The 22,117-nt window shown below is 47.4% G+C and overlaps 1 protein-coding gene across 1 annotated transcript in view; it reads right to left on the bottom strand.

The window, feature by feature from the left end:
* tpm3 (tropomyosin 3) overlaps positions 1-22,117 on the bottom strand; it is a 142,744-nt gene that overhangs the window by 5,776 nt on the left and 114,851 nt on the right. The window contains exons 8-9 of the mRNA XM_056298752.1: positions 394-463; positions 179-257 (exon numbers count right to left, since the gene is read on the bottom strand). Coding sequence (XP_056154727.1) covers positions 179-257; positions 394-463 — 149 coding nt within the window. The remainder of the gene's footprint in view (positions 1-178; positions 258-393; positions 464-22,117) is intronic.

The following is a 22,117-nucleotide window of genomic DNA, read 5'->3' as shown; positions in this document are numbered from 1 at the left end:
CTTAAAACACAATGCAAGTAAGTTGTAGTTCAAAAACAGAGGCTTAGTAGCTGCTTTTGTGTGTTTTTCTTCTTACCTAATATATTAAAAACACCCAGAATGTTAATGTTCAACTGACAAACTCAGCTTGCACGTCACACACGCTCGCGCTCGCGCACACACACACATCACAATTTACATGGAGGTCATGTCATTGAGGGCGTGGTCCAGTTCCTCACTGATCGCCTTATACTTCAGTTTCTGTGCGTAAAGTTCATCTGTGGATATGTCCAGACAGAGGACGCAAGCAATAAGAGTTAAAACTGGAACATCAAGTCGAGAGGCTAAAAAAAGAAAGACTGCAGAGGGAGAGTAGGGCAAGTTTCGAGGGTCTAAATCTGATGTATATTTTACCTTCCAGATCATCGATGGTCTTCTCCAGCTTGGCCACAGATCTCTCTGCAAACTCAGCACGAGTTTCAGCCTGAGATGACAAAGCAAAAAGATTTGTTCTGTACATGTTACTCGACTTGTCAGTATAAACACTGCCTATACTAAATAATACATAAATACCATCTAAATACTATATTCTCTAAAATGTTGTGTTGCTAACCTATCGTTTCATGAAAAAAACCGATAATCCCATAACATAATCGTGCTCTGCATAGGTTGATTTGTCCGAGATGTTTCACAATTACTGGTATTTTAATTAAATTAAGTGATATCTCATCCAAATTTGATATAACTTTCTTTTCCTATAGTATATTGTATTCCTCGAGATGAAAGTGGCACTTGCCAATAGCCTTTCAACAAATCCAGTTTAGTTACATAGGAGGCGGAACCTATCGTATCAATACAGGCATCGACCCGGGGCATGGGAAAAGAATCAGGGACGGTGATTTTGTTTACCTTACGATAGTCCGTACAAAACCGAACAGTGGAGTCAGGTTTTGGTACCAGCAAACAAGGAGAGCTCCACGGGCTGGTACTAGGCTGGACTAAATCATGTTCTAATAAATAAGCCACTTCCTTCTCCATCAGCGCTCTCTTCGCCGCATTCACTCTGTACGGATGTTGTTTTATAGGCCGTCCCCCACCCACATCTATGTCATGTTCCAGAACCGTAGTGCGAGTAGGCACGTCTCCAAACAGACTGGGAAAATCAGAAATAAGTCTAACAATTTCAGACTTCTGCTCATTACTCAAATGGGGCATCAGAGAAGGCAGATCCCTCAACATCTCCGAATTGCACAGCCGAGGGGTCTGTTGCTGGAGTTTACTCAACGCCAGGCTATCCTCATCCCGCTCGGGAAGAGGAGCGCTGCAGTGACGGTCGTGAGCACCGCAGCAGGCATAGGCCTACTTTGCGCATCAGGAGACGTCTCGGATGTTCCATCACCTCTAGCGCAGTAGCGTTTCAACATGTTTAAATGACAGACCCTGGCTTTCCGTCTTCGATCAGGAGTTCTAACTACATAGTCCGTATCACTCAATTTCCTGTCAATGCGATACGGACCTGCGAACCGAGCATGTAGAGAAGAACCAGGGACTGGAAGCAAAACCAAAACTTCATCAACGGCCTGCAATGACCGCTGGACGGCCCTCTAGTCAAACTTGCGTTTCATCCCGACTTGAGCATCAGAGAGACTTTCCCTAGCCATTTGACAGGCCTCATGCAGCCGCTCACGAAAGCGACTCACATACAGTGCATCCGGAAAGTATTCACACCCCTTCACTTTCCCCACATTTTGTTATGTTACAGCCTTATTCCAAAATGGATTAAATTCCTTTTTTTCTCATCAATCTACGTACAGTACCACATAATAACAAAGTGAAAAAGGTTTTGTAGAAATTTTTGCAAATTTATTCAAAATAAAAAACTGAAATATTGCATGTACATAAGTATTCACACCCTTTACTCAGGACTTGGTTGAGGCACCCTTGGCAGCGATTACAGCCTCAAGTCTTCTTGGGTATGAAGCTACAAGCTTGGCACACCTATATTTGGGGTATTTCTCCCATTCTTCTCTGCAGATCCTCTCGAGCTCTGTAAGTTTAGATGGGAAGCGTCGCTGCACAGCTATTTTCAGGTCTTTCCAGAGATGTTCAATGGGGTTCAAGTCTGGGCTCTGGCTGGGCCACTCAAGGACATTCACAGACTTGTCCCGAAGCCACTCCTTCATTGTCTTGGCTGTGTGCTTAGGGTCATTGTCGTGTTGAAAGGTAAACCTTCGCCCCAATCTGAGGTCCTGAGCGCTCTGGAGCAGGTTTTCATCAAGGATCTCTCTGTACTTTGCTCCATTCATCTTTCCCTCGATCCTGACTAGTCTCCCAGTTCTTGCCGCTGAAAAACATCCCCACAGCACGATGCTGCCACCACCATGCTTCACTGTAGGGATGGTATTAGCAAGGTGATGAGAGGTGCCTGGGTTCCTCCAGACGTGACGTTTGGCATTCAAGCCAAAGAGTTCAATCTTGGTTTCATCAGACCAGAGAATCTTGTTTCTCATGGTCTGAGAGTCCTTTATGGGCTTTCTGGCAAACTCCAAGTGGGCTGTCATGTGCCTTTTACTGAGCAGAGGCTTCCGTCTGGCCACTCTACCATAAAGGCCTGATTGGTGGAGTGCTGCAGAGATGGTTGTCCTTCTGGAAGGTTCTCCCATCTCCACAGAGGAACACTGGAGCTCTGTCAGAGTGACCATCGGGTTGTTGGTCACCTCCTTGACCAAGGCCCTTCTCCCTCGATTGCTCAGTTTGGCTGGGCGGCCAGCTCTAGTAAGAGTCCTGGTGGATCCAACCTTCTCCCATTTATGAATGATGGAGACCACTGTGCTCTTCGGGACCTTCAAAGCTGTAGACATTTTTTGTACCCTTCCCCAGATCTGTGCCTCGATACAATCCTGTCTCGGAGGTCCACAGACAATTCCTTTGACTTCATGGCTTGGTTTCTGCTCTGACATGCACTGTCAACAGTGGGACCTTATATAGACAGGTGTGTGCCTTACCAAATCATGTTCAATCAATTGAATTTACTACGGTTGGACTCCAATCAAGATGTAGAAACAGCTCAAGGATGATCAGTGGAAACAGGATGAACCTGAGCTCAATTTTGAGTGTCATAGCAAAGGGTGTGAATACTTATGTACATGCAATATTTTATTTTTTTATTTTTAATAAATTTGCAAAAATCTCTACAAAACCTTTTTCGCTTCGTCATTATGGGGTATTGTGTGTAGATTGATGAGAAAAAAAAAGGAATTTAATCCATTTTGGAATAAGGCTGTAACATAACAAAATGTGGGGAAAGTGAAGGGGTGTGAATACTTTCCGGATGCACTGTAGGTCAGCACATTCTTTTTAACAGGCGAGCTCCCGTCCGTAATCTGGTCTTTCAAAACCTTCAGAGGCCCCCGGACAGTATGGCCAAACACTAGTTCCGCGGGACTAAAACCCAGGGACTCTTGTATGGTCTCCCGCACTGCAAATAAAGCCAACGGGACCCCCTCGTCCCAGTCTCGCTCATTCTCCATACAATACTTGCGCAGGACGGATTTAAATGTTTGATGCCAGCGCTCCAGCGCGCCCTGTGAATGAGGATGGTAAAAGCGCTGGATACCTGGTGCGTAATGGACACTGTTTTCATTACCTGTTCAAAAATGCCTGATAGGAAGTTAGTACCTTGATCAGTTTGTACTATTTTCGGCAGTCCAAATGTAGAAAAGAACTTGATCAGGGCTCTTACTACTGTCTGCGAGGTGATCTTCCTAATAGCAATAGCTTCCGGGTATCGGGTGGCAACGCACATTATAGTGAGCAAGAACTGGTTACCCGATTTGGTCTTTGGGAGAGGACCGACACAATCCACCAACACATGCTCAAAAGGCTCCCCTAACGCTGGAATAGGATGCAGGGGAGCAGGTGGAATCACTTGATTCGGTTTCCCCGTTACCTGACAAACATGGCAAGTGCGACAAAACCTGGCCACATCTTTTTTTAACCCTGGCCAGAAGAAATGCTTTAACACCCGGTCGTAGGTTTTCGTTAACCCTAAATGTCCAGCCCAGAGATGGTCATGCGCTAAGGACAGTACGGACAGGCGGAACGGAACCGGCACCACGACCTGGCACACAACACTCCATTCACAGTCTGAGCGCAAAGCCCACCTCCGCATCAGAAGGCCATCCTCCATAAAATAAACCACCTCTTTCGTTTTAGCCGTCTCTGGAGTACGAGCCGTGGCAAAACATTTAGAGAGGCTGTTATCTGCCTTCTGAGCTATAATGAGGTTATCCCTCGTCATTGGTAGAGACTGTGACTCGGGAGGGGATTTAACACACTCGGGCTCATTTTTACATTTAACACTTCTCGAAAACATCCAGAGAAGGCACCAGCGGAGAGACAGTCCCCTCAGAGAACACCGGAGAAAACACGGTGTCGGCTAAGTCAATCTCAGGCGATCTCCGTGCCTGTGCACGAGTGACTGCACAAACAGGAAATATTTCTGGAAAGTTTTGAGCCAGCGTATCTGGCTGCAGAACAACTGGGCGATCTAGAACCTCCACAACCGGAGCTACCCTGCCACCCGCAATGTCATTACCTAAAAGGAATGAAACACCTTTCAATGGTAGCGAGGAGCGCACACCCACCTTGTGAATACCACTGGCTAAACTGCAGGATAAGTGTATCTGGTGAAGAGGCACGGACTTGTACCCCATTTCAAAACCCTGCACCAACACACTAGACCCACACGAGGAGCCCTCAGAAAACGGTAACACGTCGGACAATATAAAAGACTGGGCAGCTCCGGTGTCGCGCAAGATGCGCACCGAACGCTGATCAGACTCATCTCCCGAAAGAGAAACCTTCCCGTCCAATAGGAACGGTTTAAACACAGGGTTCACTGGTGAATCACAACCCCTCACCGGAAGAGTAGTCACTAATGACACCTCTTTTACGCGTTTGGTCTGCGCCATCTTTTGTTTTAATACTGGGCAGTCTGGTTTCATATGACCTACACGATGGCAAAAATAACACTCCCGCTTCTTATTGGAGGGGGTCGTTGGGCTGGGTAAACTTGACTGCGCTTTAAGTGGAGCAGGGGAATTAGACCAGCTCTTGTTGTCTTGACGGAAAGCCCCAAACGTGTGTTTCTGCGTTAGCACAAACTCGTCAACAAGGATAGCAGCCTGAGCTAACGTGGTGACTTTCTGCTCATTAAGATACGTCACCATCCTGCTTTTTTCCAAGCTGTTTTTAAAATCCTCGAGGAGGATTAGTTCAGATAATGCATCAAAGTCAGTGACTCTGCTAGCCTTGCACCAGCGCTTATACAGAGCTTCTTTTTCACGGGCGTACTCCACAAATGTTTTACCGGGTGACTTTCGGTGATTTATAAACTTTTGTCTGTACGCCTCCGGCACCAGCTCGTAAGCGCGGAGCACGGTAGCTTTAATGGCGTTATATGACAAACTGTCATCCAGAGTGAGTGTGGCTATTACCTCCTGGGCTTTTCCTGTCAATTTGCACTGCAATAATAGCGCCCACACATCTCTCGGCCATTTCAGTGCGTGAGCTACCCGCTCAAACGCACCGAAATAAGCGTCAACCTCATCCTCACGGAACTGAGGGACCAAAGTAAAGTTTTTGGTCACATTAAAGGCTACTGAAGAATCCGCGCTACTATACTTGAGCGCACATGGCTTCTCTGCTGAGGGGGAAGACTTCACAGCAGCCGCAGCAGCCTCCAACTCTATTCTCTTTAACCTCACCTCCTTCTCTGCAGCTATTTCTAACGCCATCCTGTGTCGAGACATCTCCATCTCTAACTCCAGTCTCCGGAGAGACAACAGATGGGTATATTCCCTCTCCTGTGCCTCACGCTGAAACTGATCCCGTGGTGAAGTGCGCCGTAACTCCTCACTTACACCAGTAGACGAAGGCATGCGGGAAAACCGTGCCATAAATGGCCTATCTGTCAATACAGAAGCCCCGCCCAACATGGGCTTTCCAAATGTAACGGGGGCAGTACTATGCTGTTCTATGATGGTCAGCCTGCTGCACGCCCGTCACTCTCATCGTTAGCTCTGCGTTGTGTTCTAGTTGGGTGGGGCCCCAGGTGTTGTTGGGGGGGGGGCCCTCAGTCTCTCATCATCATCATCATCATCATGATCAAGGAAGGAGGGGGGACACACAGGACTCTATTTTGCCCACCTTGCCATTTATTTTCTGTACGAAATCACAGGAAAGAAAAGGAAATAGAATGTTGTCTGTCTCATAACATAGCTATAGGACAGTCACCTCTCAGCTCTATAGCCAGCGCGAGCTGAATTCTTCTTTCCTTGCGGTTTCAAATCCTTCGACAAACGTCCAGTCCTCCAGCGGGAGCGGTGTTTCTTACGGACGTGGGGGTTGAAGCTCAACCGCTGCCCGGACTTCACTCGTGTGTGTTAGAAGGAGAAACCGTCCACGGGACTCCGATGTAAGAAAGGATAAACAAGTATTTTATCCCACAGCTTGCAGTATCTTCTTACAGGGATACTCAAGGTTACGTTCTCCTCAAACAGCAAAACTGTGCTACGGTAAGAAACAGGCGTGGCTCGGCTCGGTCGCTGCTTGAGACTCCTCCCACAAAACAAAAATGGCCTCTCCCGCGTTCCCTCTTCCGTGTACCCACAAGACCTCTCTCTTAAAGCGACAGTACATGTATATGACGGTCGTTGTAAAACATACATAAAAGTAAATAATAACAAAATAAAATGTAGTAAACACAAATAACAGCACACAGACAGGATTTGGTGATATTTCATACTCAAACAAAATAAAATAAAAACATTAATTTTAACCTGGTTACATTCACCCCTCCTGAAATTCACCAACATCCTGACAGCAGGATAAAAAGAGAAAGAGGAAAGGAAAAGCCCATCACTGACTACTGGCACAAGTGAAAAGAAGGGCCTAGTTCTCCAGGCAACTTAGGAGCTACCTCGGTTACGGGGTCCAGAAAATAATGAGGTTGATCAAGTCTCAGAATTCCCTTAGATCAATGTGACGCCTGATACGCCACACCATGCACTTGGCCCAAAACAACCCTGTCTGATAGACACCTAATGACTCACATTAAATTGGTTTGAATGACTCCAGCCTCCATCAAAGTTCAAACCCTCACACTCCGTAGAAATGGCATCTGAGCCATAGATTCCATTAACCTGTTCACTGACCTCACCACCCTCCCTGTGCGTGTCCTAACCCGACCATCGCTCTCTACTTGTGTGCGTGAGACAGTGCGAGCTGCAACATCTGTATCGAGTGAGGGTGGTGCCCCTGTGTGCGAATCAGTGTGAGATATAACACCTACATCGATTGAGTGTGATGCCTCTATGTGTGGTGCATGTGTGTTGGGTGGAGACTGAGCAGTGGCCCCCACAGGACTGACTACCAGACTAGACGGAATGAACTCTTCCGCTTCTGCCCACTCAGATCTAGGCGAGTCTCCAAGTGATGAGACTGCTAGCCCCACTGCATCCCCTGAGACCGTCAGGCCATCTGCACTGTCCTCCTCATCGGACCCTGCGCAGTCAAGCAACTGACTGGTTGTACTGGACTCCTCACCCTGATCTAACTCAGGAAGGGGCAAGAAGTTGACCTCCAACAAACGGTTCCTGTGCACCACCCTGGTGTGCCCCTCTGCATCCTGAATCTTGTAGACGTGGATATTGGGGTTGACACCGACAACCGTGTACACTCCGTTCTCCCATTTGTCAGCCAACTTTCTCTTCCCTCGCTCACTCTGGTTCGCAACCAAAACACGATCCCCGACAGACAGGACCGTGCCCTTGGCGTGTCTGTTGTACTGTCGCGCCTGATGCTGCTGCTCAGCCGTGGAGTGCTTCTGAGCGATCTCCATTGCACTCCTTAGACAGGAAAGCAGAGACTGAGCATAAGAGTCATAGTCAACAACGTGAGGGTCATGCAAAACCTGCCTGAACATAACATCCACCGGCAGTCTTGGGACACGCCCATACATCAGGAAGAAAGGCGCGTAACCCGTGGTCTCTTGAACAGTGGCATTGTACGCGAGCGTGAGAGAATGGATCTGTTGAGGCCACTGTTGCTTCTGCTGAAGCGGGAGGGAACGGAGCATATTCCCCATCGTGCGATTAAACCGCTCTGTCCCGCCATTACCCATAGGATGGTAGGCCGTCGTGTGGGACTTCGCTACACCCGCCAACCTGAGAAGCTCTGCAATCAGGTTGCTCTCAAAGTTTGTGCCCTGGTCAGAATGTATTCTCTCCGGAAACCCGGAAACACAGAATACATGATCCCAGAGTTTCTTGGCGACCTGCTTCGCTGTCTGCTTGGCGCAGGGGAACGCGTGAGCAAGCTTAGTGAAGTGGTCAGTAACCACTAGGACATCGACTGACCGCTGCTTACTGTCCTCAGCGGACCAGAAATCAATACACACAAGCTGCATCGGTGCGGAGGTTTTAATGCTCTCCAGGGGCGCGCAAGCAGCTGGCTCTGGGGTCTTCCCAAACACACATCTCTGACAGCATCTGACATATGTTCTGATATCCCTCTCCATGTCAGGCCAATAAAAACGCTGCCTTGCAAGAGAGAGAGTACTGTCCTGGCCCTGATGACCAGCGTGATCGTGGATGCCAGACAGTGCCTTGTCTTTCAGGCTCAGAGGTAAAACATACTGAGACCTCCTCTGCTTGGACACTGGGTCCTTTGTCACCCTGTACAAGACACCATCATTGACTTCCAACTTCTCCCACTGTTTCAACAGCCTGAGGGACCTTCTGGTCAGCACCATGCCTCTTACGTCTCGATGGCCGCTTCCGAACAGCGACAAAGGGCAACACCTTGGAAATGCAGGGGTCCTGCTCCTGACTCAACCTGAGCTCCTCGGTGGATAACATTGGCAGTGTATTCTGACCACCCGACAGATGCTGAACGTGCTGGACCAAACTGAGTGCTGTGAATACTGATGAATCAGGCCAGTCACATTTGGCTTGACAAAAAGCCCTGACCTCAGCTGCATCACAAGCAAACCCAGATCGCGCACTACTCACTGTTTGGGACTGGCAGCTGAGCCTGAAAACATCCTGCACGGAGTCCCCTTCAACCCCGTCGGCTTCCTGAACAAGGGCCGGGTAGGGCTCCCTAAGTAGCCTCTGACTGACGGGCTTGGAAAAAGGGTCGCGACTCAAGGCATCCGCCACCACGTTTTTCTTCCCTGGCAGGTGTTTGAGATCGAAGGTGTAAGACGCCAACTTAGACACCCAGCGGATCTCACACGCGTCAAGCTTCGGCTTCGTTAGGAGATAGGTCAGCGGATTATTATCTGTCCAAACGGTGAGGCTTTGACCCTTCAGCCAGTGGCTGAACTTTTCACAAACACTCCACTTCAGCGCCATGAACTCCAGTCTATGAGCTGGATACTTCCGCTGTGAGGCACTGAGGGACTTGCTTGCAAAACCAACAGGTCTGGCCTTGGACTCTCCTCGGGGCACTTGAGACAGCACCGCGCCGAGTCCGTCCAAAGACGCATCGACCGACAAAATGAAAGGCACCTCAAAGTCTGGATGGGCAAGCACCACACACTCCAGTAACATCGTCTTCAACAGATCAAATGCTTCCCCACATTCCGCCGTCCAGTCTGCGGAGGTAAGCTTATGGAAGCTGCCATGGGGCTTCTTATCCTTAGCCGACCTCCCCCTCCTCTTTTGTCCAGCTGTAAGGGCGAACAGGGGCTTAGCCACGGAGGAGCAGTTCGGGAGGAAATGCTGGCAGTAAAATACCATACCAAGGAAAGATTTGATCCTACGAACAGAAGGCGTGCACTCATCACCTTCCATGAGATCCTGCGCTGTCATGTTGGAGATGACCTCTACTTTGGAGGGCTCGACAGACACATCTCCGCCATCAACCACGTGGCCCAAAAACCGCACCCGCTTCTGCAGCAGATGACAGTTTTCGGAGCCAGTTTCAAGTTGTTCTCCCTCAACCTCTGAAACACAGTGCGGGGCCTCGACAGAGCCTCAACCTCTGACGGCGCGAAGACAAGAAGATCATCAAGATAGCACAAAAGCTTCGTGAAGTTCAGATCCCCAAATATCCCAATCATCATTCTCATGAAGGCTGCAGGGCTATTACAAAGGCCCTGTGGCATGCGATTGTATTCATGCAACCCAAGGGGAGTCGTGAAAGCAGTGTACCTCTTGTCATCTTCATGCATTGGGATGTTGAAGAAGCCAGAGGTGAGGTCCATCGTACTAAAGAGGCAGTTACCACCCAGCGCAGCAAGACAGTCCGACTGGTGTGGCAAGGGATGAGCGTCTTTCAAGGTCCGAGCATTCAGCCATCTGAAATCAGTGCAGATCCGAAGCCCGCCATCCTTCTTCCACACCATAACCAGCGGTGAAGCATATGCGCTCGAGGACTTCCGGATAATCCCTTTCTCCTCCATGTCAGTGAGAACCTGTCTCAACTTCTGATAGTGGGCTGGGGGAACCCTCCTGTAGGGCAAGCGAAAGGGGCGCTCATCCACCAGATGGATGCGATGTGTGTATCCTGTGACCTCGCCACAGTCCAGAGAGTCCCTGGAGAAGATGTCATGGTACTCGGTGAGCAGCTGAGTGAGCTGGGACTTGCATGCCTCACTAACATGACAGGAGCTGAGGTCAATGTCACTGAGTCCGAGCTCTGACAAACTCCTAGCCGGCTGGACAGGGGGACAGGCACTACCTGTGGCGTTAGACTCATGCCTCCCCGTAACTGATTGCAGTCCCTGGAAAACATTAAAGTCCTCAATCGCCAAGCATGGAAACACATCAGCCAACTTGCAGTTCCTTTTCAGCGTGATGGCTTTGTCAGACGGATTGACAACAGTCATGGGTACCCACCTATCACCCCAGAGCGGTGTGACAAGTCGACCTACGAGGACACCGCGTGGCATGGCCTTGGAGTCTGTCGGCTCCACAACAACAGTGCTTCCAGCTGACATAGGCACCTTAGCAGGAAGTCTGCCCCAGACTAAGTGCTCGTGCCTCGGTAAGAGTGTCACAGCCTGGGTGAGCTTAACAGTACCTATCTTCTCAGGTACTGCACCACCCCTCCAGCGCTCTACATTCGTGAACATGGACAGGAACTGTTCAACGTCAGGACTAGACGGATGTTCCTGTCTGGACGCGATGTCCCAGTACCACTCTTGAGTACATGGGCCACATGTTTAATGACGTTTGTGCCGACTATCAGATCAGCATGCTGACCGGGCATGACCAGAGTGGGTATGACAAAGGAAACACCATAAAGCTGCATGTTGAGGTCATAAAAACCATCAGGCCTAGTCTCCAGACCACCGCAGCCAATCAAGACAATGTTCTCTTCAGGCTGCTGCTTCTCAGGTAAAACAGCCCCAGAGCGGAGCTTCTCTACTGCATTTTCACTGATACTGCATGACATAGAGCCAGTATCCAACATGCCATTAAGCTGCACACTCTGGTTGACAAGAACAGGAGCATAGAACAAGTCACTGAAAGCCTGAATCCTCTGTGTCGCCTGAATGACCATACGCGAACCCTGAGGTGCTTTGGCACACTTGTCCTCATACAAGTGAGCCAGGTCGGAGACATCAGTGAGGGATACATCTACATTACCCACACCATCCCTCTCTAGGTGTGGGTTTAGTAGTTTAACGGACGAGACTGATGACCAGCTCTTCCACCAGGCTGAGAACGGAGCTGGTTGGGCGGCTGAGGGTGAGGACAGTCCCTCTTCCAATGACCAGGAGACAAACAGTTTATACATCGGTTCTCCCGGCTGCAGTGGGAAAATGTGGAGTGATCCGGAGACTTACAAACCCTGCACAACCGCTGTGGTGCGTCTGGCACCCGCCCTGCGGCGCTAGCTGGCGGTTGAGTCAGCGTCGGTGTCCGGACTGCAGCGCTAACTGGAACCTGAGTCTGCACGGTGACCAAACGGTCTAGCAAGCTCACCAAACTCCTCATATAGTCATCACCGCCAGAGACAGGTGCGGGAGACGGTGCGGGAGACGGTGTAGGAGACCTTGCACAAAATGGTGTAGGAGATGACACATGAGCCGGGACGGGAGATGGCACCACCGGCACGGTCGTGTTCAAGTTGGGAGCCACGTCGACTACAGGGACATGAACCTGTGAACGGAACCTACGCTCTACCGCGCCTGCTTCACGTTGTCCACCTGCAGCAACACGAGACTTCCTCTCCAGCATGTACTCATCAAGCCTCTCCTGGATCTCGCTAGCAGACCATTTCCCTGCGGACTTGAACTTAAAAACATTGGCAAGAGACTGATCTGGATAGTGTTTGATAAACATCATGCTTACCTCGTGGCTTGGCTCTTCAATACTACGGCCTTGCCGCTTCAAGCATTCGTCAGCCACCTCCACTGTCTTATTAAGCCTAATCCAATACTCCATAGCATCCTCACCTGGCTTGGGCAGCATACTGTAAAAGTCCGCCAGGGGCATGCTCGAGTATGTGAGGTCACTAAAGTGTTGCTTCAGTACATCAAAAATAATGTGGGCGTTCGCTATGTGGTCGATATATGTGTTGCGCAGCTTTATCCTCACCACGTCCCCTGCTTTCCCCATAAGCTTAGCTAGAATCTCATGTGACTGCTCACTAACTGGAATGGCTCGCTTCCTCAAATACAAAGTCATAAGGCTCTCCCACTCATGAACTGTAAACTTATCAGAGCTATCGCCCCTGAAAATAGGAGGCTCCCTAGCGTCTGTCTGCATTACTACTCTAAGTAGTAATGCAGACCTAGCACTGTCTGTGTGTGTGTTTCTAAGCATTTGTGTTTCCTGCAGCTTAGCAGTGATTGACTCTCCTATCTTCTCTGCTAACTGAGTAATGAGCGTGGCTAACTCACCCACTGGCTGCTCGCTGTTACCTAGCACAGCCCCTTCGCTGATACCTGGCCTGGCCCGTTCTACGTAGCGTGTAGAGGTGAACTGAGGAGTGCCAAATGTGGTCTGGTCTCTAGGTCCTGGTGCTCTGGTGTCTGGTACCCCGCCCTCTAAGAGCTGCCCGAAACTCCTACCTACACCTAGCCGTAAACCCCCATCCACATCTAACTGGTACCCCCTCTCCATAGCACACATGCGATCCAAAAGATCCTGATCAGCAATGTTACCCCCACCTACGTACGAACCACCGTCTGCCATGTTCCCACCTCTAACACTCAGATAAAATAAAAAATAAAATAAAAAAGTGAAAAGCTCAATTCATTTAAATAATTGAATCTAGAAAGCACTAAGAGATTGAAACAATCACACACAATCAACAAATTCACCAATAGATTATTCACGAGTCCTTCAATCACATCAACATTAACTTTTTTTCCTTTTTTTTCGTGTGTTTTTTTTCCTTCAATATATACAAATGTCCTGTTCACAAGCCCAGTCCATGGTAACCACAGCTATGACTGTCCAGTGTCCACACAGCTCAACTCCAGTCCACTGTAACATGAGTGTACAGTCTATAGAAATACCTGAGGACGTCTGGGGCTTGATGACGACAGCAGCCTCCCGCGGCGAGCAACTGATGTCGCTCTCAGGATCCAGGAGGGTCACGGCACCAATGTAACGGGGGCAGTCCTATGCTGTTCTATGCTGGTCAGCCTGCTGCACGCCCGTCACTCTCATCGTTAGCTCTGCGTTGTGTTCTAGTTGGGTGGGGCCCCAGGTGTTGCTGGGGGGGGGGGCTCAGTCTCTCATCATCCTCAGCTCTATAGCCAGCGCGAGCTGAATTCTTCTTTCCTTGCGGTTTCAAATCCTTCGACAAACGTCCAGTCCTCCAGCGGGAGCGGTGTTTCTTACGGACGTGGGGGTTGAAGCTCAACCACTGCCCGGACTTCACTCGTGTGCATTAGAAGGAGAAACCTGCCACGGGACTCCGATGTAAGAAAGGATAAACACGTATTTTATCCCACAGCTTGCAGTATCTTCTTACAGGGATACTCAAGGTTACGTTCTCCTCAACCTGCAAAACTGTGCTATGGTAAGAAACACGCGTGGCTCGGCTCGGTCGCTGCTTGAGACTCCTCCCACAAAACAAAAATGGCCTCTCCCGCGTTCCCTCTTCCGTGTACCCACAAGACCTCTCTCTTAAAGCGACAGTACATGTATATGACGGTCGTTGTAAAACATACATAAAAGTAAATAATGACATAAAATAAAATGTAGTAAACACAAATAACAGCACACAGACAGGATTTGGTGATATTTCATACTCAAACAAAATAAAATAAAAACATTAATTTTAACCTGGTTACACAAACAACTCCCCCTTATCCTCCTCCCTCTCTTTCTCCCTCAGGGCCCTCATGGCCCTCCTTAGAGACCTCACCCAAGACCTCCTCTGAGACCTCCTCAGAGCCCACTATAGGGTCATTCTCGGACCTAGCGGAGGGGGAAGTATTAGGGTCAGGGGACGCAGCATCGCCGTGCCAAGCACCTGCTGTTCCACCAACCCATGAACCACTGCTTCCCGCAAAGCAAGTTTACTCAAACTCTTGGACACTGCAATCCCATAATGGGCGGCTATGGCATACAGGTCAACCTTCCTACAGTGGGCAATCAGGTCAACCGATAGACTACTGATAAACTCATCCAGGCTGAATACACTCATGGTCAATGCTACACAATCACTAATAGAACCACAGCACAAACAGCCAGCACCACCTACCCTCTGTCAGCCTAAACGTACATGTGCACTACACACCAACATATGGATCGTATCTGTTGTGGGTGAAAAGGGTCAAATATCCCGGACGAGCCCCCATTAAATGTTACACTACCTAGTGGCCAGAGGACCAAGGCGAAACATTTACCACAACAGAACAAACCAAATGTGGGTGCAGCCTCACAAAACCGCAACTTAAGCAGGAAGAACCACAACATAAGCAGGAAGAACCACAACTTAAGAAATATTTATTTAATACAAAAAACACAGTAACACAGGGACAAAGGGCGCTAATCAGTGGCACCAAATAAACTATAAACTGAAAAGAAAACCCCTCCCCCCTTAACAGGCGTCAAGCACCCCTAAATACATGGGTTGGTGCCCACCGCTAAACTAATGAAGAATAACATAAACAAACTACGTGTAAAGTAAATATAGACCACAGGGTGTCTAAACTTACCAACTTACCTAAATTTCCCCTATGAGCTTATACAAGAAAAGAAACAAAGAAAAACTAACCAACAAACAAACATAGGCTGATCAGAGGTAAACTAACTCATAGTCTTAAACAATCAAAAACAAGACAAACACAAAACCCAACCAATCAATCGCTCACCTCCTGATACTGCCACTACACAGGAGAACGAGAGGGAACAATGGAAAAGCTAGGACTATATATAGGAGGAGGAGCAGGGCGTGGCTAATTGGTGATACGGAACAAGTGTGTTCATAGACAGGGGATCCAAGCTGCAGCTTCTGTAAGAAAGGGAATTATGGGGACACTAGGGGAGACAAAACCACAACACACCAGGACAGAGCAACACATTCATACAACATGCAGGCCTGCATACATTAAACACAAAAACAGTACGGGACATAACACCTACCATAAAAAGGCAAGCAGACATTTTAAATAGAACAGGGAAGATTCTCAGACTAAATGCTGTTCCCTTTGGTTTTTATCAGCTCTGTGACAGCAGGAAACAAAGTCGGAAAGAGATGCATTCGTTCATTCATTCGTTCGTTCATTCATTTTTATTATAGGAATAAAACTGATGCTTTTCAAACACAAGGAAATGTAGGAAGTAGCGTGTTGCATTCTCCATCTATTTTGATTTGCCACAGCTGTACGTAGCTCTTATACAGTCACGTTTTCTTATATATTGGAGTCAATTTCGATGTAGCCCACTGCAGGTAGAGTGTCAAACCAAGCAGGTGGGCACTTTTACATAAGGGATATTTTCAAACCAAGCAGGTGGACACTTTTCCATAAGATAGAGTGTCAAACCAAGCAGGTGGGCACTTTTCCATAAGGGATACTGTCAAACCAAGTAGGTAGGCACGTATCCATGAGGTATAGTGTCAAACCAAGCAGCTGGGCACTTTTCCATAAGGTATAGTGTCAAACCAAGCAGGTGGGCACTTTTCCATAAGGTAGAGTGTCAAACCAAGCAGGTGGGCACTTTTCCATAAGGTATAGTGTCAAACCAAGCAGGTGGGCACTTTTCCATAAGGTATAGTGTCAAACCAAGCAGGTGGGCACTTTTCCATAAGGTAGAATGTGAAACCAAGCATGTGGGCACTTTTCCATAAGGTATAGTGTCAAACCAAGCAGGTGGGCACTTTTCCATAAGGTAGAGTGTCAAACCAAGCAGGTGGGCACTTTTCCATAAGGTATAGCGTCAAACCAAGCAGGTGGGTACTCTTCCATAAGGTAGAGTGTCAAACCAAGCAGGTGGGCACTTTTCCATGAGGTATAGTGTCAAACCAAGCAGGTGGACACTTTTCCATAAGGTATAGTGTCAAACCAAGCAGGTGGGCACTTTTCCATAAGGCATAGTGTCAAACCAAGCAGCTGGACACTTTTCCATAAGGTATAGTGTCAAACCAAGCAGGTGGACACTTTTCCATAAGGTATAGTGTCAAACTAAGCAGGTGGACAGTTTTCCAAAAGGTATAGTATCAAACCAAGCAAGTGGGCACTTTTCCATAAGGTATAGTGTCAAACCAAGCAGGTGGGCACTTTTCCATAAGGTAGAATGTGAAACCAAGCATGTGGGCACTTTTCCATAAGGTATAGTGTCAAACCAAGCAGGTGGGCACTTTTCCATAAGGTAGAGTGTCAAACCAAGCAGGTGGGCACTTTTCCATAAGGTAGAGTGTTAAACCAAGCAGGTGGACACTTTTCCATAAGGTATAGTGTCAAACCAAGCAGGTGGGCACTTTTCCATAAAGTAGAGTGTCAAACCAAGCAGGTGGGCACTATTCCATAATGTATAGTGTCAAACCACATAGGTGGGCAGTTTTCCATAAGATATAGTGTCAAACCAAGCAGATGGGCACTATTTCATAATGTATAGTGTCAACCCAAGCAAGTCGGCACTTTTCCATAAGGTAGAGTGTCAAACCAAGCAGGTGGACACTTTTCCATAAGGTAGAGTGTCAATCCAAGCAGGTGGGCACTTTTCCTTAAGATAGAGTGTCAAACCAAGCAGGTGGACACTTTTCCATAAGGTATAGTGTCAAACCAAGCAGGTGGGCACTTTTCCATAAGGTATAGTGTCAAACCAAGCAGGTGGGCACTTTTCCATAAGGTAGAATGTGAAACCAAGCATGTGGGCACTTTTCCATAAGGTATAGTGTCAAACCAAGCAGGTGGGCACTTTTCCATAAGGTAGAGTGTCAAACCAAGCAGGTGGGCACTTTTCCATAAGGTATAGCGTCAAACCAAGCAGGTGGGTACTCTTCCATAAGGTAGAGTGTCAAACCAAGCAGGTGGGCACTTTTCCATGAGGTATAGTGTCAAACCAAGCAGGTGGACACTTTTCCATAAGGTATAGTGTCAAACCAAGCAGGTGGGCACTTTTCCATAAGGTAGAGTGTCAAACCAAGCAGGTGGACACTTTTCCATAAGGCATAGTGTCAAACCAAGCAGCTGGACACTTTTCCATAAGGTATAGTGTCAAACCAAGCAGGTGGACACTTTTCCATAAGGTATAGTGTCAAACTAAGCAGGTGGACAGTTTTCCAAAAGGTATAGTATCAAACCAAGCAAGTGGGCACTTTTCCATAAGGTATAGTGTCAAACCAAGCAGGTGGGCACTTTTCCATAAGGTAGAATGTGAAACCAAGCATGTGGGCACTTTTCCATAAGGTATAGTGTCAAACCAAGCAGGTGGGCACTTTTCCATAAGGTAGAGTGTCAAACCAAGCAGGTGGGCACTTTTCCATAAGGTAGAGTGTTAAACCAAGCAGGTGGACACTTTTCCATAAGGTATAGTGTCAAACCAAGCAGGTGGGCACTTTTCCATAAGGTAGAGTGTTAAACCAAGCAGGTGGACACTTTTCCATAAGGTAGAGTGTCAAACCAAGCAGATGGGCACTTTTCCATAAGGTATAGTGTCAAACCAAGCAGATGGGCACTTTTCCATAAGGTAGAGTGTCAAACCAAGCAGGTGGGCACTTTTCCATAAGGTAGAGTGTTAAACCAAGCAGGTGGACACTTTTCCATAAGGTATAGTGTCAAACCAAGCAGGTGGGCACTTTTCCATAAAGTAGAGTGTCAAACCAAGCAGGTGGGCACTATTCCATAATGTATAGTGTCAAACCACATAGGTGGGCAGTTTTCCATAAGATATAGTGTCAAACCAAGCAGATGGGCACTATTTCATAATGTATAGTGTCAACCCAAGCAAGTCGGCACTTTTCCATAAGGTAGAGTGTCAAACCAAGCAGGTGGACACTTTTCCATAAGGTAGAGTGTCAATCCAAGCAGGTGGGCACTTTTCCTTAAGATAGAGTGTCAAACCAAGCAGGTGGACACTTTTCCATAAGGTATAGTGTCAAAACAAGCAGGTGGGCACTTTTCCATAAGGTATAGTGTCAAACCAAGCAGGTGGACACTTTTCCATAAGGTATAGTGTCAAACCAAGCAGGTGGACACTTTTCCATAAGATATAGTGTCAAACCAAGCAGATGGGCACTATTTCATAATGTATAGTGTCAACCCAAGCAAGTCGGCACTTTTCCATAAGGTAGAGTGTCAAACCAAGCAGGTGGACACTTTTCCATAAGGTAGAGTGTCAATCCAAGCAGGTGGGCACTTTTCCTTAAGATAGAGTGTCAAACCAAGCAGGTGGACACTTTTCCATAAGGTATAGTGTCAAAACAAGCAGGTGGACACTTTTCCTTAAGATAGAGTGTCAAACCAAGCAGGTGGACACTTTTCCATAAGGTATAGTGTCAAAACAAGCAGGTGGGCACTTTTCCATAAGGTATAGTGTCAAACCAAGCAGGTGGACACTTTTCCATAAGGTAGAGTATCAATCCAAGCAGATGGGCACTTTTCCATAAGGTATAGTATCAAACCAAGCAGGTGGGCACTTTTCCATAAGATAGAGTGTCAAACTAAGCAGGTGGACACTTTTCCATAAGATATAGTGTCAAACCAAGCAGGTGGGCACTTTTCCATAAGGTAGAGTGTCAAACCAAGCAGATGGGCACTTTTCCATAAGGTATAGTATCAAACCAAGCAGGTGGACACTTTTCCATAAGGTAGAGTGTCAAACCAAGCAGGTGGGAACTTTTCCATAAGGTATAGTATCAAACCAAGCAGGTGGGCACTTTTCCACAAGATAGAGTGTCAAACCAAGCAGGTGGGCACTTTTCCATAAGGTAGAGTGTCAAACCAAGCAGGTGGACACTTTTCCATAAGGTAGAGTGTCAATCCAAGCAGGTGGGCACTTTTCCATAGAGTGTCAAACCAAGCAGGTGGGCACTTTTCCATAAGGTAGAGTATCAAACCAAGCAGGTGGGCACTTTTCCATAGAGTGTCAAGCCAAGCAGGTGGGCACTATTCCATAATGTATCGTGTCAAACCATGTAGGTGGACACTTTTCCATAAGATAGAGTGTCAAACCAAGCAGACGGGCACTATTCCATAATGTATAGTGTCAAACCAAGCAGGTGGGCACTTTTCCATGAGGTAGAGGGTCAAAACAAGCAGGTGGGCACTTTCCCATAAGGTTTAGTTTCAAACCAAGCAGGTGGGCACTTTTCCATAAGGTATAGTGTTAAACCAAGCAGGTGGACACTTTTCCATAAGGTTTAGTGTCAAACCAAGCAGGTGGGCACTATTCCATAATGTATCGTGTCAAACCATGTAGGTGGACACTTTTCTATAAGATAGAGTGTCAAACCAAGCAGATGGGCACTATTCCATAATGTATAGTGTCAACCCAAGCAGGTCAGCACTTTCCCATAAGGTAGAGTGTCAAACCAAGCAGGTGGACACTTTTCCATAAGGTAGAGTATCAATCCAAGCAGATGGGCACTTTTCCATAAGGTATAGTATCAAACCAAGCAGGTGGGCACTTTTCTATAAGATAGAGTGTCAAACTAAGCGGGTGGACACTTTTCCATAAGATATAGTGTCAAACCAAGCAGGTGGGCACTTTTCCATAAGGTAGAGCGTCAAACCAAGCAGATGGGCACTTTTCCATAAGGTATAGTATCAAACCAAGCAGGTGGACACTTTTCCATAAGGTAGAGTGTCAAACCAAGCAGGTTGGAACTTTTCCATAAGGTATAGTATCAAACCAAGCAGGTGGGCACTTTTCCATAAGGTAGAGTGTCAAACCAAGCAGGTGGGCACTTTTCCACAAGATAGAGTGTCAAACCAAGCAGGTGGGCACTTTTCCATAAGGTAGAGTGTCAAACCAAGCAGGTGGACACTTTTCCATAAGGTAGAGTGTCAATCCAAGCAGGTGGGCACTTTTCCATAGAGTGTCAAACCAAGCAGGTGGGCACTTTTCCATAAGGTAGAGTGTCAAACCAAGCAGGTGGGCACTTTTCCATAGAGTGTCAAACCAAGCAGGTGGGCACTATTCCATAATGTATCGTGTCAAACCATGTAGGTGGACACTTTTCCGTAAGATAGAGTGTCAAACCAAGCAGACGGGCACTATTCCATAATGTATAGTGTCAAACCAAGCAGGTGGGCACTTTTCCATGAGGTAGAGGGTCAAAACAAGCAGGTGGGCACTTTCCCATAAGGTTTAGTTTCAAACCAAGCAGGTGGGCACTTTTCCAGAAGGTATAGTGTCAAACCAAGCAGGTGGACACTTTTCCATAAGGTTTAGTGTCAAACCAAGCAGGTGGGCACTATTCCATAATGTATCGTGTCAAACCATGTAGGTGGACACTTTTCCATAAGATAGAGTGTCAAACCAAGCAGATGGGCACTATTCCATAATGTATAGTGTCAACCCAAGCAGGTCGGCACTTTCCCATAAGGTAGAGTGTCAAACCAAGCAGGTGGACACTTTTCCATAAGGTAGAGTATCAATCCAAGCAGATGGGCACTTTTCCATAAGGTATAGTATCAAACCAAGCAGGTGGGCACTTTTCTATAAGATAGAGTGTCAAACTAAGCGGGTGGACACTTTTCCATAAGATATAGTGTCAAACCAAGCAGGTGGGCACTTTTCCATAAGGTAGAGCGTCAAACCAAGCAGATGGGCACTTTTCCATAAGGTATAGTATCAAACCAAGCAGGTGGACACTTTTCCATAAGGTAGAGTGTCAAACCAAGCAGGTGGGAACTTTTCCATAAGGTATAGTATCAAACCAAGCAGGTGGGCACTTTTCCATAAGGTAGAGTGTCAAACCAAGCAGGTGGGCACTTTTCCACAAGATAGAGTGTCAAACCAAGCAGGTGGGCACTTTTCCATAAGGTAGAGTGTCAAACCAAGCAGGTGGACACTTTTCCATAAGGTAGAGTGTCAATCCAAGCAGGTGGGCACTTTTCCATAGAGTGTCAAACCAAGCAGGTGGGCACTTTTCCATAAGGTAGAGTGTCAAACCAAGCAGGTGGGCACTTTTCCATAGAGTGTCAAACCAAGCAGGTGGGCACTATTCCATAATGTATCGTGTCAAACCATGTAGGTGGACACTTTTCCGTAAGATAGAGTGTCAAACCAAGCAGACGGGCACTATTCCATAATGTATAGTGTCAAACCAAGCAGGTGGGCACTTTTCCATGAGGTAGAGGGTCAAAACAAGCAGGTGGGCACTTTCCCATAAGGTTTAGTTTCAAACCAAGCAGGTGGACACTTTTCCATAAGGTTTAGTGTGAAACCAAGCAGGTGGGCACTATTCCATAATGTATCGTGTCAAACCATGTAGGTGGACACTTTTCCATAAGATAGAGTGTCAAACCAAGCAGATGGGCACTATTCCATAATGTATAGTGTCAAACCAAGCAGGTGGGCACTTTTCCATGAGGTAGAGGGTCAAAACAAGCAGGTGGGCACTTTCCCATAAGGTTTAGTTTCAAACCAAGCAGGTGGGCACTTTTCCATAAGGTATAGTGTCAAACCAAGCAGGTGGGCACTTTTCCATAAGG

Source organism: Lampris incognitus, chromosome 18 (genome assembly GCF_029633865.1).
Source record: "Lampris incognitus isolate fLamInc1 chromosome 18, fLamInc1.hap2, whole genome shotgun sequence".
In the NCBI taxonomy this organism is placed as follows: Eukaryota; Metazoa; Chordata; class Actinopteri; order Lampriformes; family Lampridae; genus Lampris; species Lampris incognitus.
The sequence above is the reverse complement of the archived record's forward strand: the minus strand, read 5'-3'. Positions and strand labels throughout refer to the sequence as shown.